The sequence below is a fragment of the Ostrea edulis genome, chromosome 2, assembly GCF_947568905.1.
Source record: "Ostrea edulis chromosome 2, xbOstEdul1.1, whole genome shotgun sequence".
NCBI classification, from domain to species: Eukaryota; Metazoa; Mollusca; class Bivalvia; order Ostreida; family Ostreidae; genus Ostrea; species Ostrea edulis.
The window spans coordinates 41,143,801-41,161,891 of NC_079165.1; the positions used below are offsets into that span (position 1 = coordinate 41,143,801).

Here is an 18,091-nt window from a genome sequence, read left to right on the forward strand (position 1 = left end):
CCATGATTAAGCTTATATTTAATGTCTAGCATTTCGTATGGAGATTGATGAAGTGAGATGTCATCAGCAAATAGTCTACAAATTGATAGCATATTTACAGCAACATCATTAACATAAATAAAAAATAGTTAAGGTCCTAAAACAGAACCTTGGGGTACACCAGCAAATATATATTAAGTTTGGATGATAAAAGGTCCTTATATATTACTTGTTGTGACCTGTGACATATATAGCTTTTAAACCAATGTAAAATATTACCAGATATACCTTAAGTTTGTAATTAAAAAATGACACCATTATAATGTTTCTAATAATTGATAAACGTTAGAATGCCCTAGCTGGTAAGAATCTGGTTTGATATCAATAAATTAAATCACTGCTACGAAAATACATGTTTGAAAATTATTCTCTCCATAATTCTACTAACATATTATGATAGCACCGAGACAGGCCTATAATTAGATACTATTGATGGGTTGAGGAATGGCGTAAGCAAGTTTCCAAAAATTCTGACAATGACTTAGTACGTGGTTTAGCATCGGTGGTTTTAGTTGATTTCTACGAAAGCCTATTAGGATCAAACTTTGGGAAGAAATAAATAGAAAGGCGTAATCGCGAAAAGAGGCGTAATAAATCAATGTGAAAAGGTGTTATATAGCGCGATAAAAAGACTGAAACGCGGTATAACGTAATTACATGAAACAATGCGTTATTATGCTATTACGTAAACTAGAAATTGATATAAAAGGAAAATACTCCTTTCTAGATCCATTTTGGCGCACGATATGTCATCCTCGCAAACCACGGTTTTGAGTCCACTCACGCTCCCTCATGATGATGGAGAGAATCGAATAGAAGCACCCGTGGGTGACCGACGATGACGATATGTATGAGATTAACAATCTCTCACGAAAAAACTAACAGACAGATGGTCATGAATGCCTTACTATGATGTGTCCAATCTTATCATGATTATTAATTTGATAAACTTGGTTTTGCATTTGATAAATATACATGTAGGGTGGTTTGATATGATTTATACTCAATGAGTTGTGTGTCCCCGAGTCTCGTCGAGGAGACAGAAAACACACAAGATGAATAGAAATCAAACCATGGGAGATTCTTTATATCACATCCCCCCTTCTGTTATTCATTTACGTTACTGCATTGTATGGGGATTTTGCTTCCTGACATTTTGTAAACAAACTACGTAAAATTGACGTTTGTTTGCGACGTCACAAAACAGCGTAGGAATAATAAGAAATTGATGTAATGGGTGATATTCACTGGATAAAGGAGAAAACATGTGATAAATGTATATAGTTTCCAAAGTTAGATACATGTCTTCTACTAGTTTCACAATTCGTTAATTTTAAAATTTACAATTCATGTCCCCTTGTCCCAAATATGCTTCATACCAAATTTGAAAAGAATTTGAATGGTTGTTATAAAGAATTTTTTTTAAAATACTCAATTATCAACACCATGCATTTTGGTCCCACCCCGATACCAAAACCCTACACCTGGGATCATAAAATTCACAAAATCGGTAAAGGACTATAGATGTACCTGCTCATTCTAAATATCCATTTCGATTCAATTTAATATCAAAACCATTAAAGAAAATGTTTTATTTACACATACAGTACACACCAAGTTTGGCCCCGCTCAAGAGTCAGAACCTCTACCCAGGGGATCATGAAATTTACAATTCTGGTAGAGGTCTTCTTGCTACATGTATATATCACTGCATTTAGCTTTAATTTCTTACAGAGAAGACTTTAGAAAATTGGACAATTTGTGGCAGATTTTGTCCCGCACCTTAGAAGTTCCCAGGAGTCCTGAAATTTATGTCACCCTTTTTTCAAAGATGCTTTATATCAAATGAAAAGAATTGAAATGGTACTAATCAACTATACCCCAGTGGCGTAGCTACACAGTAGCACTGCATGCTCGTGCTTACAAATATTTTCGTTAAATCTTTATTACATATTACGAAAAATGTCCTCAGCTTACAAATATTTCAAACCTAGCTACGCCACTGTACCCTATAATCCGGAAATCGGCAGACGACTGGGCAACTGAGATCCCAGGATCATCACGATAGAATAGAGGGCCTTGGTTTAGGACATGCTTTAAAAGTCATAAGACATGTATGTTTTTCCATTGAGTCCGAAGTTAGGATTCATCCAAAGATCGGACTCAATCTTAGAACATGAAGCAACATGTCTTAGGGTGGTCTTGAGATTGTCACAAAAGCTATGATAATTGCGAGGCGGCTAAAGAGTAAAGTCTTATTCCTTTCCACTTTATGTAGCAATATTGGCAGACCTCGGACGTGAAATTTGGATTTGGTGGCATGACTTCAATAAAAAATCATCTTCGTTGCTTTTATACATCTTCAGTAAAAGCACGACTATTTTTTTTAAGGGGGGGGGGGCTTATTTTTTAACCATTGCCCATTACTTGTCCTTGATATAGTAATATACATGTAAATGCCTTAGATTTCATATAAAACATGTTATTTAACTTCATTTGTTTAATATTATATGATGTGCAATGACCAAGCCGCGTAAATCTTCCCCCATGCTGTTCAATGTAAATTTCTCCCAAACTCAAGTATATGCATGTCGCCGTGTCTCAATTTATTTTAACTATGTCTTCTGGTTTTCTTTCCTTAAAGTATGCACATATGCCCTGTTTTGACTATGAATTTAAAATAAATCTATTTTATTCTATGCAAGGATTTTCAAACGTGCTTTGCGTCCAGTAAAGTTGATCCGCCGTTTTCTCTTATCAAATGTCGTAAATCATCCGTCAAAATGAAAAACGCTGAAGTATTTGGTTCTTGATCCATAATGATAATAATAGACGATATATGAACGGCGCTAATTCTTGCAGAACGTACTGTATTGATTGTAGATCCTAACCTTGTATATTGATCTCATTATAGCTGCGTGGATCCGTCTACTTCCGCGTTCACACAATAGAATTTGGCTGTCACATTATGAAGGCCAGCAGGTAAAGCTACCTTAATTACAACCTCTTCTATTTAAAAAATAGGTTCAGTCATGAGCAGCAGACAATTCTATGGAATTTAAGTGAACTTCAGCTAATCTATGGACGAGGATGTTTAGGTTATTTTTGTTACTGTTGATATGTTATGATAGTAGCCAACTTTACCAATCTATGATTTGACTATTGTATAGTTGTTAAGCTATTCAATTTCAAGTCATAAATTATGTGGCGCTTAAATTTACCTCTCACATGCGTTTTGTATTGACCATTTAAACAGTTTCATCGACCGATCTCAGTACATGCAGTGGCGGATCTATGGGGGGGGGGGGGGGGGGTTACAACTCCGACCCTTGACTGATCATTAGCCACTTGCGGGTCTGCAACCCCCTGAGGTTTTTGCAGTACCTTTGGTCGAAATTCCCTGTTCGAAAATTTTCTGGATCCGCCCCCTGTACACGTATGTATTATTTTGCAGATGCCATGGAACATGTGGGTAACAAGCGCACCTGCTATATCAGCTGGGACGAGTACTTTATGGGCGTTGCCTTGATTTCAGCAGAGAGAAGCAAAGATCCGGTCACGCAGGTTTTCACTACATTTCATGTAGAATTTACACGTTTATTTTGCAATGAGAAGTACATCCTGATTTTGCACTTTACTACATTTTTAGTAAAAGTTTGTCAGGAAATAGTCTTGACGTCATCCTCCATTCCGCTGAACATCGTTTCAGGTTGGAGCATGCATTGTCAACCAGGAGAAGAGAATCGTGGGTGTGGGATACAATGGAATGCCCAATGGTTGTAGCGATGACGAGATGCCGTGGGGCAAGGGCTATGAAGACCCTCTCCACAACAAGAAGTTATTCGGTAGGGACATACTCACTACACATGTACTTGTACCTTGGCTGGTATAAATACTTCTCGACTTCCTCCCCAGTGGTACACATATCAGGACATCCGATGTACAATACAGCAAAGTTTTACGTATTTTAATTCATCTTTCGTAAAGGTTTATGAAATTAGATATGATGTACATGGTTGAACAGGTTGATTTCAATTCCATGTACTTTAATCAGGCTCGTAGCTACGTTTACGTCAAAACGCCCGGGCGTACACATCCAACAAAAAAACAACAACAAAAAAAAACCTATTAAATGCTACAAACATAGGTGAAAAATAAGTGTCTGCAGTGCATTAGTCTCCCCCGGACCCCCTACCAGGGCCCTGCCCTGAACCCGCTGGGGGCCTTGAGCGGCCCCCAGACCCCTCGCCGTACAATAGGCGTACACATTAATTAACTCAGACTATACCACTTTAATTATACCCCTCATTGAATCACTTTTATGGGTTTAAAAGCGATTTACATTTCGTTATTTATTTTTACATTTCCACCGTCTACTAAATGCAATGATAGCCATTTTCTCATGAATGCGATTCCGATATGAACAATTTGCGTATCAATATTGATAAATATAGTAGATCTATTTTAATGACTGGGAATTTCGATAGAAATGAAAGTAGAATGTAAATATAAAAATTAAATTTCATTTTTTTTTTTAAATAGAAGAGGGTGTGAACTGTACACAACGCTTCACGCCGGGATACTTTGATTTCAGCGCTAACGTGCTTCTTGAAACAGACAGGCTTATTAAGCGTCTCAGTGTATGTCCTTATGTATTTTTAACAAGAGGCCCACAAGCCTTATCGGTCACTTGAGTATTAAAAATATTTCTAATGAAATTGATACTAATTTCCCTGTTCTGCATACCTAAGCTGAATTCTGATGTTAAGTAGGAATACAAAGTCAGATTTGTTCTTGAAACACTAATTCCCCCGGAAATGCCCATACTGATGAAAAACTTTACATAATATAGGTAAAAACCAAAAATTTGCATGCGCATGAAAATACATTTGTCTATGCATTGATTCTTTTACCGTTTTCAAAAATACATTTTCCAAGCAAACATAAAACTTCTTTACTTTCATTATTTAGGATCCATATGAGTTTCTCAGTAGGCGTCAAAACGAGAAGTTTGGGTTGATTCTTGAGATGCTTTCCATTACTTGTAACCTCTCATTGTTATATTTTGAAGAAACAAATGAGAAATGATGTTCGTCTTCAACCTCTTGCTTATCACGTTGAAAGCATACTCTGGCCTGTATATCTTCCCTTTTCAATATCTAACCGATATGCAGAAATGCGGACTTTAGTTCTATTCTTCCTCTGATCAAAGTTATTAACAATAGAGAAGCAGTACTCTCTTCCAAAGTCGTTTTTAGCTCACCTGAGCCGAAGGTTCAAGTGAGATTTTCTGATCACATTTTTTCCGGCGTCCGTCTGTCTGTCTGTCCGTCTGTCTGTAAATTTTTCACATTTTCATCTTCTTCTCATGAACCACCGGGCCAATTTCAACCAAACTCGCCAAAAAGCATCCTTAGGTGTAGGGGATTCAAGTTTGTTCAAAAGAAGGGTCATGTCCCTTTCAAAGGGGAGATAATCACAAAAATGCAAAAATAGGGTGGGGTCATTTAAAAATCTTCTTCTCAAGAACCACTGGGCCAGAAAAGCTGATTTTTACATGAAAGCTTTCTGACATAGTGCAGATTCAAGTTTGTTCAAATCATGGCCCCCGGGGATAGGATGGGACCCCAAGGGGGGATCAAAGTTTTGCACACAAATATATAGGGAAAAACTTTAAAAATCTTCTTCTCAAGAACCACTGAGCCAGAAAAGCTGAGATTTACATGAAAGCTTCCTGACATAATGCAGATTCAAGTTTGTTCAAATCATGGGTCCTTGGGGTTGGATGGGGCCACAATAGGGGATCAAAGTTTTACACACAAATATATAGGAAAAATCTTTTAAAATCTTCTTCTCAAGAACCACTGAGCCAGAAAAGCTGATTTTTACATGAAAACTTTCTGACATAGTGCAGATTCAAGTTTGTTCAAATCATGGCCCCCGGGGGGTAGGATGGGGCCACAAGTGTGAGGGGGGGTCAAAGTTTTACATACAAATATAGGAAAAATCTTTAAAAATCTTCTTCTCAAGAACCATTGGGCCAAAGAGGTTGACATTTACATGAAAGCTTTCTGACATAGTGTAGATTCAAGTTTGCAAAGGGTAGTTTGGGCCATAATAGGGACCAAGGTTTTACATGCAAATATATATGGGAAGTCTTCAGATATGGGCCAAGGTGACTCAGGTGAGCGATGTGGCCCATGGGCCTCTTGTTTTTAAAATGTAGCCTAAGTTTTTAGTTTGCCATTGCTTTGCTTCTCCTTTTCATTCACCCATAAGTTTATCATTAAGAAATATCTTAAATAGGTTTAGACTTAAATGATCCCCTTGCTTAACACCTTGTTGAATTTGGGAGGGAAAATCAGTAATTTGATTGTGGATTTTTATATATGTACATCCACATTTACACCTTCCACAGCAGTGTTACAGATTTCAATAAATTTTTTGGTTATATTTTCAGTCTGTCATGCCGAAATGAACGCCATTGTGAACAAAGTATCAGCCGATATAGCGGGTTGTACAATATATGTGACGTTATTCCCATGTAACGACTGCGCCAAAATTATCATACAGAGTCGTCTTAAGGATGTTGTGTATTATGACGACAAGAATCTTCACAAGAGCGAAGCGAAAGCGTCTGTTTACATGTTCCGAAAGGCCGGGATAAATGTAAGGTAGGGTTCTTAACATTAAAGTTGTAAGGCAGAACTGTTATCTTTAAATCATAGGACATGTTCCGAAAGGCCGTGAAAATGTAAGGTAGGATTCGTATCTTTTAATCAAAGGGTAAGTTTCGAAAGGCGGTAATTTTTTAGGTAGGTTTAACGCGCTTCATGAAATATGCTAGAGTGAAGCGTCGAAGTTCATACCCTCATGTATTTTCAGAAATAAATTTTTTAAAATAAATCTCTCCTGAACGGTGATAGACTCAAGCACATCCATTACTGCTGTAACGTGCTGTTGTTGGTTTTTTTTTTTACTACGGGTCAGAAATGTGGTCTCGCTCTCAGGTTCTGCCCTGGAGTGCGGCAAACCAGAAGGAGAAAGGAATCTTCTACTATCGCTGAAATCCCAAAGAGGCAGTAATACGTTTTACATTGCGTTTATCGTACATGTACACTACAGGCACTCGATGTTTTAAAAATAACGTCGAGTGTGTGTGGTGTACACTGCTATTGATGTAAGATCGTAGCTCAGCTTTCAAGAGCAAATGTAACATTCAGCTTTCATTTTCCTGGACTTTGAAAAATCTCAAATCATTTCTGTAGAAAGATTTTTTGAAAACATTAAATAATGTCTCTGACTCACAAACTGCTTTCAATCAAAAAAGGGAAAACCGGGAGGATATTCATGAAGTTCGATTCTGATGAAAGATAAAGAAATAAATGAAGTTGCAAATATCAGTATTTGATGTCACCCGAATTAATTCCATGAAAGCCCACATCGTGTTGATACTGGTGTTTGATTTATCTGTAAACGAAATCAAATTAGAGCAATCTTCATTGATTACAGGATGTCCCAACGTTTGCAGACTTTTTAATCCATGGCGCTAAAGTACATAGAGCTGTACCTCAAAATTGTACAGCAGTTCTTGACTAGATTATTGAGATTGAAGTGTTCCATGGTAATGTGTGCTTTCTGTGCTTCATTTGTTGTCATTTCGTTATAGGTAAATGACAAATTATTAATTCATACACAGTTCGAAAGAAATCCTTCAGACTAAATAGGGTAACGTGACGTTACAAGTTGTATAGCCATCAATCTAATTAAAATCACATCCTTTGATCCGCTCACGTATATCCCTACACAAGCGATGTGTGGCGTTTCGTTATAGGTAAATGACAAATTATTAATTCATACACAGTTTGAAAGAAGGAATCAAAGGATGAAAAGGTGATCAATCTCACAACTCCTATATAAAGGTGAGGATAACGAACAGTGATCAATCTCACAACTCCTATATAAAGGTGAGGATAACGAACAGTGATCAATCTCACAACTCCTATATAAAGGTGAGGATAACGAACAGTGATTAATCTCACAACTCGTATATAAAGCTGAGGATAACGAACAGTGATCAATCTCACAACTCCTATATAAAGCTGAGGATAACGAACAGTGATCAATCTCACAACTCCTATATAAAGGTGGAGATAACGAACAGTGATCAATCTCACAACTCCTATATAAAGGTGAGGATAACGAACAGTGATCAATCTCACAACTCCTACAAGGAATACAAAATTGAGATCCTCGGAGACGCTGTGCCAGAACTTGTATAGACTTGTCGCCATATGCTCTACTCAGCATATGAAAGAATCAAAAAGGTGTTGAATGACATTGTTTAATTTCTTAATTACTTACATGTGAGTTGGGACTATATTTATGAAATGCTGTCAATTTTCTTTTTCAGGCAATACAATCCAACTGGAATTGGACGTCTCAAAAGTAAACTATAACTTAGTCAGGACATGCTATACAGAATGCAGCAGAGTACTATATATTTCGTAGGATGACAAACACATTTACCCTGAATTTTTTTTTTTATTAGCGATGGCGCACAAAAAAGGGTCTCTGTGTTTGTAGAAATTCTCCTCCACTCGCTTTATTGTCAAGTATATCACGTGATAAAGAAATAAAACTCAACATAAATCACATTCAGTTATTCAAGCGTTTTCTTATTGATGATTTCCTTCTTCATCTGTACAGATGAGATGAATGATGATAAATGTTCGTGTTATTGGCCAGCTAAAGTGCTTTGTATTTTATGAATAAATAGATTTGACATTTTAAAATATAGTGTTGTTGGGAAGCAAAAGTTCGATGACTAATTGTTACTATACGAGTACTAATATGTATTTTGATAGGATTTTGAACGCTCACAAATTGCTTGGCAGATCTAGACACTCATAATATTAAGAAATCAATATAGCAAAACATCCATTGGTAGTAAAGTTGGTGCATTTTTCAAATTTCATCGAAAAATTGTACCAAGTGTTTGACTTTGACACTGTTCAGGACACCTATCCTAATTCACATGGAGAATGGCGGGAGAACACATTAATCGTGACCTCATCAAGGGGAAGCCATGAACTAGCAAATGAACGTAGACATGAAAATCATGATGTATATGAACTACAAAAGATGACGTTGAAGATCAAATCTCCTTTGAATGGGACTTTGTACGAGTTTTAAATTTCTGATAGTTTGTTCGTAGAGACATGACGTTTCAATTTACATTGCATAATGATGTAAGTAAATTTGATGAAAGCTATTGCATTTTTTAAATCTCTAGATCAGATGTTTTTCTACTTTGAAATAACTACAAAAATCTACTGGTACTTCAGTGTTCATTAGAAGATTTAGGAAGGTTGAAATTTCATTCTGAAGTGGAAAAGATACTTGTACATGTATATATATTTGCCCAAAATTTTACGCAAACCAGGTTTTACTTTACTGACATCTTTTTGAAACAGCCATTTTTATTTATCTCTTTTTCGAATGTTCACTTTGAACGCACTGATTTCTGATATTCGTAATGGAATTATTCCATTTCTTTTTACCAAGTCACACTTCCTGGCCCCATGACCATAGACTTTGAATATATTTAAGTAAAATTTTCAAATGATCTTGCTCATGAAATATTGATATTTGTAAGTCAATGAAATTCATTTTGAGATATTTCAAATTGAATAAATAAACAAAAGACCTACTTGGATGTGTCTGGCTATCTATTTTTATATCTATATCCATGTAGGTTTGTTTTTACGTTCCTTCGAGAATTTTTCACTCGTATTGAGACGTCGACGACTGTACGTAAAGTACCAAAAACCTAGATCTATGCTTAACGCTCAGAGTCTGAGCAGTGAGGGTTCTTAAACGTGCCAACACCCGCCGTGACACGGGACCTCCGTTTTTTAGGTAACATCCGAAAGATCCGTAACTTGCACTTCGAAATGCCGAGCGTTTGGCGAAGGAACAATCACTGCCTATATTTACGTCTTAGGTTGGCCACCATGGCACAAGTGGACCTCCTCCAAGTAAGTAGGCTGGCAAGCAGGAAGGAGGGTTCGTAAGAAATTTTAGGTGAGCCCAAGTTTTTCCCCGTGGCCCTCTGATCCCTTCTTAGAGTCCTATACGATAGTCTGCATTGTTTTCTATCTTTAGCTTAGTTTTCTTTCACTATATCACCCTATATTTCAATTCAATTCAATTCAATTCTTTATTGGCACTAAAGCACATTATATAAGAATGTGTTGTTAGCCATACATAGATACACATATATATTGATACATTACAAAATATCAAACTGTTGAAAACTTATTTCTAACATTAAAACAGTCTCTGATGTATAGACAGGTTTGTTTTGTAGATACAAGGTTATGTGGATTTAGTAAACAAAATAAGGTATTAATATCTAGTAGTTTTGAATGCATTTTTCTAATATGTTCATACACAGGACAATCAAGTAAAAAATGTTTTTCCATCTTCAACAATAGTTTGACAATGAAAACAAAATCTATTTTCTCTAGGAATGACAGGATTACAATATCGACCTGTTTCTACATACAACTTATGTGCACTTATTCTTAATATGGTAAGATAAGAAACTAAATTCTTAGGAAGTGGAAGACATAAATATGGTTGGACTTCTAGTTTCATAACATCATGGTTGAATAATGTACTATAAAATGAGAGCTTACCACTTTGAGTGTTGTTAATATGTTGAAGTTCAGAAAAGAATTTATTTTCAAAGAATTTTTTAAGTTTAGGAATAAACATTTTACATTCAGTGTCAACGTTAACATTTAACATCTTTTGTATTGATTTTATACAAGTTTGCCAGCATTTTTTATTTTCACTAGCCAAGTGTACATCTTCCAAGTAAGCATTCCTTAGTAAAACATTGTGATTATCATTAGATTTTGCTAAATTTTCCAATCTATAATAGTATTTAATAGCAAGCTGGTATATTTTGGCATGAATAGGGAGAACACCTAATTCCATTTTTGTTGCCAAGTTTGATGCTTTATTATGTACACCTAAGATGTTTTTCAAGATAAAATTCTGAATTTTTTCAAAAGGAGTTTTATCAAAATTATTGGGGTTTGCATTAAAGTCAGAGATCCAAATTTCTGAGGAGTATGTTAAAATTGGGACAATAATTGATTCATATAGTTTTAACCACAAGTTTGGTGAGAGATCAGAGCCAAAAGGTAGTTTACGCTTCAAAGCAAAGTAAGCTTTTCTGGCTCTAGCAGCAAGATCCTCACAGGCATGTTTTAAATTGCCATTTGATTGTAAAATTATACCAAGATATTTGTACTTATCAGTTACATCTATAGTAGAATTGTTATAATAAAATCCATAATTGATCTTTGTTTTCCTGGTAGAACAAACCATAACCTTTGTTTTTTCTAAGTTTACATGCAACTTCCATTCTATACAATATTTTGAAAGAGTGTCTATACAATTTTGGAGGCCTTCAGCTGACTCTGATAATAAAACAAGATCATCAGCAAAAAATAAGTGATTAAAAGTTATATCACCTAAAGATACAGGATAAGTTGATAAGTTTATCAAAGTAATTTTCAAAGTCATCAACAAAAATATTAAATAAAGTAGGACTTAAATCGTCCCCCTGTTTAACTCCTAATGTAGTATTAAAAAAGTTACTACATAAATTTCCCTGTCTTACAGCACATTTTGTAGTAGAGTACATATGTTTTATAATATTGAAAAAATTTCCACCAATTCCCTTTTTTAAAATTTTATACAAAAGAGCTGGTCTCCATACAGTATCAAAAGCTTTTGAAAAATCAACGAAGCATAAAAATAATTCCTTCTTTCTTTTAAACAAGTATTTGTTCATTAAAGTTTTTAGGATGAAAATGTTATCTGTTGTACGATATCCTTTCCTAAATCCTGCCTGAAAGTGACTTAATAATCCTCCAGATTCTAAATAATTATTAAGACGTGTTTGGAGTAATCTGTTAAAAAGTTTACCAAGACAACTTGTTACACTTAAGGTGACTCCATACTCACAGTTTTATCTGATACAAGTTTGAAAAGTGTATTTATTTCCATTCATTAGAGTTAAAACTAACAAATTATCAAATAAAATACATATGTCATCACACTTTTTAAGATGTAAGACGTACATAAACAGAATCATATATCACCGTCAGAAAATTGCTATTTTCCTTAAACAACGTGATCAAATTTTTATAAAAACTGGTTATGACGATATAGTAACATTCATAACAATTTCATGAAACTATATCTTCACAAAAATATACAAAATGTCTGTAAAAAAAATAAGGAAATCTATCGCATAATAGACTAGATAAGAAATCGATAAAACAGAGTTATTGCCCTTGGATTCAATATTTTGACATGTATCATTGATTATTCCTTTATAACTTAGACTTTTGAAATAGTTTATTTCTAACAAGATTTTTTACAATAAGTATTGGAAAATACTCCAACAAAATTTATGTTCCTATCATGCATAAATCTAAATAAATAATTGATTTTGTAAAATCTGATGACATCACAGGAGGGTGGAATTACTTTAATCCTCTATAATTACTGCAATTTCCTGGATCACCAGACTTGTACAAAGTTGTAATTAATGAGAGGTTCCATAACTCTGGCATTCTGCCAGTCTGAAGAATTTTGTTAAAAAGTTTAACCAGTATAGGCAGAAAAACATCAGCACTTATCTTAATAAATTCATTTGGAATAAGGTCCAGACCAGAGCATTTTCCAGATTTCAAGATTGATATTCCTACTTGCACTTCTTTAGGCGTAAATGGAAAATCTAAAGGGTTATTTTTTCCGACTTCACAACGAATGTCCATATCTGTGTCATAATCATGAGAATTTAATAGAGTATGAAAATGGTTAACCCATTCAAATAGTTTTATAGGTGACTCTGCCTCAATATGGTTTTGCATGTTTGATTTTAAAGAGTTCCAAAAAATTTTTGGTGCAATTAGGGTTTAGTTCATTAATAGTGTTTGCTACAGATTTATAAAAACCAGATTTTAATTGCTTACACATTTTGTGCAATTGTTTTTTAGCTTGTGAAAATGCATGAAGTAAATAACAATTATCTGGTGATTTTTTAAGTTTTTTACCAAGATTTCTAACCTCCCTTCTCAGCATTAAGCAGTTATTTGACATCCATTCTTTCTTAGGTTTGATATGTCTTGTACGTCTACAAGTTTTACTGCTATTATCCCTAAATTTCACAGTTTTAAGACCTGCTTCGGTATAAATTGTTGTTAATTTTTGTACTAATGTATCAATATCTGAGTTATTTTCATCATCCAAGTCTGTAAAAAGGCTCATAATACTTATTGTTGATTCTGGTTCAACTAAGGCTTGGACATATTTATCTTTACAATCTTCTGACCACAAGAAATTACCACCAATATGATTACAGTTTTCTTCAAGATCTCTCTGGTGATTCAGACATGGCTTCTCTAGTCTTAAACTAGTAGAAATAATACAGTGATCAGACAATTCATTTGGTGTATCAACATTGAAATAAATTATCTTGTGATACAAAGTATTAGATGCTAACATATAATCCACTGTGCTTTTGCCATTAGAATTGAAAAAAGTATAGAAACCCAAGGAATCACCAAGAAATCTGCCATTTAACATCCGTAGATGAGATGACTTGCACATTTTAGTAAGAAGTTCATCATGGATATTTGATTGTTTGTCTAAATAATTGCGGGGGAGATTTATGTCTGGTGTATAACAGTTAGGTACTGGGCAATCTGAGAAAGTTTGTCTTATTTCATCTGATGACAGGTAATCAGTTAATCCCCCTGTTCTGGCATTAAAGTCGCCACACAAAAGAACTTCCCCTTCTTTCATAAATTCAACAACTTCATTTTCAAGTTGATTAAATACAGTTTCTGAGAAATCTTTCCTGCAGTAGGGTTTAATATAGCAAAAACAACAGAATATTTGATAATAAATAGTTATCTGAAAAGTAACCCCACCCTCGGGAGGCCCCGGGTGGTACTCCTACAGCCTTAAACTGAGTGCGGGAAATGACAGTCCAAGGGATCCCCGTATTGTCTCCAAATTCGTTCCGTGGACACTTCAAAAATTAAGTTGTTATCAACCAGTATAACCATATGAGAAGTTCAATTAGGAACTTTCATGTTAAATCAGCTGACCCAAAGGCCGACGTGACCTCTTTTTACAATTATATGGGTTCCTCTACATTTTTATCTTTCTATTGATCAATTATGTTTCATGAAATCACTCAATATTCAATTGTATGCATACCCTCTGGAAACCCCAAATGGTACCCCTACAGCCCCAAACCGAGAGCGAAAAATGATAGTCCAACAGTTCCCCTTCTTTGCCTCGATACTCGTCTCGTGGATTCTTTGAAGATTAAGAATCTAACAACCTCTATGTTTGCGCTTTGAGATGAGTGATCGTGATATTCCAAATTAAACGCAGGCATGTTCGGTAACTTTTTAACAATCTGTTTATTAGGCCTTATTAAAAATTATCAATTTTTGATCAATTATTCCTTCTATGTACTTTCAGTACTTTGATTAATTTCCTCAGTGGCTGCTTACTTCTACGAATTTATTGGCTGCTGGTTCGTGGCTGCTAGCTTTATCCTAGTTAAAACTTATAGCTTATTGTGACTTGGGGGGAATCCCCCCCTTTGGGGGGGGGGGGGGGGAGAAAGATGACAAATTTATTGAGATCTATGTCACAAACAAGTGTACAAATGCATACACATACATTAAAGCAAGAGGGAGATAGAAAAACGAGGAGTAGGAAGACAGAAAGACTGGTGGAGATAGAGAGAGAGGGGTGGTGAACGAGAGAGAGAGAGTAATATGATATCATTTGATACAAGTATACATCATAACTAGGTTGTGTTGATATAAAAAAGCAAGATCAAAATATAAAGTAAAGTATAGATAATGATAGGTGTATTTGCCAATCAGAGTCTGTCCAAGAGAAAAAACCATGTATTCCACTGATATATAAATTCATCATATTTACAATGTTGAGTTGCAGTATAGTTATGTGTGTTTTTTAAAAGATCAACCAGCAGTTCCTGTGTTGATAGGCTTTGTTGCTGACATCTTTTCCTGTATATATATGATTTGATAATTAACAGAACAATGCTTATTTCTTTAAAACTAGTGATTCCAAAAATAAAAGTTTTTTCATCTACTGTAATATTGATACCTTTTGTATTACATAAAGTTATGATAGATCTTAGAAGCTCCTGTACCTTTGGACAATCCCAAAGCAGATGAATAATTGTTTCATCACTATTTTTGCATAAACAACATAATTTGGTGTCTACTTTCCCTATTTTAGATAAGAATGAATTTGTAGTTAAAATTTAGTTGTTAATTCTAAATTGTAACCACTGCAATTTTTTGTATATTGAAAAGGATGTGAATAAATCTTTTCCCATTGTGAATCTGAAATTTCAAAATGCTTTCCCCATTTCATTTTTCCTAATGGAATTATGGTCTCTGCAATTAAAGTATTATAGATATGCTTAGTTCTTTTTTTTTACTTGTACAAAGTATTCTAATATTAAGAGGCACAATACGTCTGGGATTGTTGGTTTCCATTCGAATTTTCCGAGTGGTACAGGTTGTTTTTATAGAACTTTGGAATGAAGCATATATCAAACAATTTGTTTTGATTTTTCAAGTTTTCTGTAAATTTTCTAAAGGATAAAAAGACCCTTTTTCCTCAAGTAAATCTGTACACTATATTCTTCCCAAACCATTTTTTTTATAGAAAGCTTTTTTTTTATTAGCATTGTCCATTGTATAAATAGAAATTAAGTGCATCATAATATATACTTTTAAAGGGACTGATTCACGATTTTCCTCCAAATTTTGTTTTTCACTTTAAATGATCAAATCTACAGTCTAATATGTTTAGAAGATTTCACACAAAAATTAAGGTTATTCATCATGACAGAAGCTCATTATAGAGAGTTTATCATTTGTTTTGAAAACAAAGATTGAGATGTGTTATTGTTTACGGGTTTTTTAAAATAAATGGATTTTGATCCAAGTTTATTATATATATCACATCTCAAGTATACTTTATGTAAAATGTGTCATTTAAAAGTTAAAATTTGTGATTGTACAAAATGAAGATGCTTTAAATTACAAAATTAACGTTTCACTGGTTTGTTTGTTTACATTAAAAGACTCCAGTCTTTTTGTTTACATAACAAAGAATCAAAGCTGAAATATTGCTCTTATCCTTGCATTCAGACGGTCCAAATTTTGGTTGTCAACATTAAATGAGCAATATTTTTCATTTTTAACATCAAAATTGAAAATCATTTCTTTCGAAAAACGTGAACCAGTCCCTTTTAAAGGTAAGATGTACAATGGATCACTCATACCAATCATTCATACTCCACTCATACATTCAAAAATAGCTGAAATTATATCAACAAAATAATGATTAAGGTTGCTATAATAGTATCCAAAAAATATAAATTTATACAAAACATGCAGTAAAAAATATATTATTCAGTGGGTTCAAATATATTGTTCCACAAATTCCATTGTTTTTCAACAAATAATTGATTGGAATTGTAAATAGATATACACCTCTCAATACTGTATTTTGTTTTCAAGTGGTTCAGAAGACTTAAAATATTTAATGTTTTACCTTGTAATGAAGTATTGAAAATATACTGTACAGTATACAAAATAATAAAGTTAATTTTCATGTTGTCTTTGGTAAGTGGTAATTTATAGAAAACTGTTTTATTTCTGTTTTATTTATTGATTTTGTTATTATTCCATATTGGCTGGCTTATATAAAGTCATACCAGGATTGAACTTTTATTCTATCTTGAACTATTTGAAATGCAGTATAATGATATCTTTCCAGATATAGTACAAACTTTTCACTCCTGTGATGAAAATATTTTCCTCGTCGAATTATAAACTTTAATATTGAACAATAATAAAATGTCATACATGCGCGCGCGCGTGTGTCTGAACGATATTCATTTAATTAAAAGTTTGTAATTAAGAACTCGTCTATAAATTCCAACACATCATCGAATTTCTAGGCCCGATTACCTTAAATTACCATAACCTTGTAACTGTAACTTAGTGGAAAACTTTGTAGAGGATCTCCATACTCTGAATTGATACATTACCGGTAGATGTGGATCGATTTTGCGACACTCGACGATCAAAGATAACGCTTCAGCTGGCCCAATTACCAAACAGTCCCAATGGATATTGAAAATTTTTCAAATGTTCATTAATTATACAGCTTTTTAAACAAACAATGCATGCAAGTTACCACTTTCATCGTGCGCGTTATGCATTGTTGCCAGGGCGATGAAACATTGCACTCGAAAAACTTTCAGAGGAGATAGCCAATGAATTATTCAGAAATTTGATCTTTATTTTTGTACAAAAATTATCAGATTAATGAAACGACCAATAGCCTCTCCCGTTATCCGATATAAATTGTCACGCACTTGTTCATGTTTCAAATTCCGACAGTGCGAGCGATACCGCGATTGTTTTTTTCTGTGTTAAAACTGTGAAAACATTTATCTGTTGTGATTATAAGTATCAACTATTGTGAGTTATTGTGAAACATGGATAGGGAAATATTACGTCATCATTGCCTATGGCAGAAAAGCTGGACCGGTCCATCGCCGTTAACGACGTCTCCTTGGAGTTTATCCCCGCGAAGTTCCACCACCTCTCATGCTCCGGGTTCTTACAGGCTGTCCAAAACCCCTAAACAGGTCAATTTCTTTCATTTTATGACGAATTTGGCGATGATATATTAAAGAACATGTTTTAAGTTAATTCTTCAATTATATATTTGAAAGGTTAGCTGACCATTTTTTTTATATTACGCCGAGGTAATAATAATCGATATGTTGTCATACCATATTTGATGTCCGTACGAATTATGTTACCTTTTAAAAAGGTTAACAACAATATCAAACCTGCAATCCGCCGTTGGAAAAGCGTTCCTTCTG

The 18,091-nt window shown here is 34.3% G+C and overlaps 2 protein-coding genes across 7 annotated transcripts in view; both read left to right on the forward strand.

The window, feature by feature from the left end:
* Positions 1–2,807: 2,807 nt before the first annotated feature.
* On the forward strand, positions 2,808–8,696 carry LOC125679355 (deoxycytidylate deaminase-like). 2 transcript variants are annotated; one of them, XM_048918516.2, is made up of 5 exons: positions 2,808–3,021; positions 3,494–3,603; positions 3,749–3,884; positions 6,500–6,713; positions 8,453–8,696. In XM_048918516.2, the coding sequence occupies exons 2-5, from the start codon at positions 3,499–3,501 to the stop codon at positions 8,496–8,498; spliced, it is 501 nt and encodes a 166-aa protein (XP_048774473.2). In that variant the 5' UTR covers positions 2,808–3,021; positions 3,494–3,498; the 3' UTR covers positions 8,499–8,696. The 2 variants fall into 2 exon arrangements, with proteins under 2 accessions (XP_048774473.2, XP_048774474.2); XM_048918517.2 differs by lacking the exon at positions 2,808–3,021 and adding an exon at positions 3,053–3,137.
* An 8,883-nt stretch (positions 8,697–17,579) lies between these two features.
* The window catches only part of LOC125679923 (uncharacterized), a 13,702-nt gene continuing 13,190 nt past the window's right edge, over positions 17,580–18,091 (forward strand). For 2 of the 5 annotated variants that reach the window (XM_056154018.1, XM_056154017.1), the window contains exons 1-2: positions 17,580–17,851; positions 18,040–18,091. The exon at positions 18,040–18,091 is cut by the window's right edge and continues 144 nt beyond it. In XM_056154018.1, coding sequence (XP_056009993.1) covers positions 17,699–17,851; positions 18,040–18,091 — 205 coding nt within the window. In that variant the 5' untranslated portion in view covers positions 17,580–17,698. The remainder of the gene's footprint in view (positions 17,852–18,039) is intronic. The other 3 variants (XM_056154014.1, XM_056154016.1, XM_056154015.1) reach the window with 2 other exon arrangements.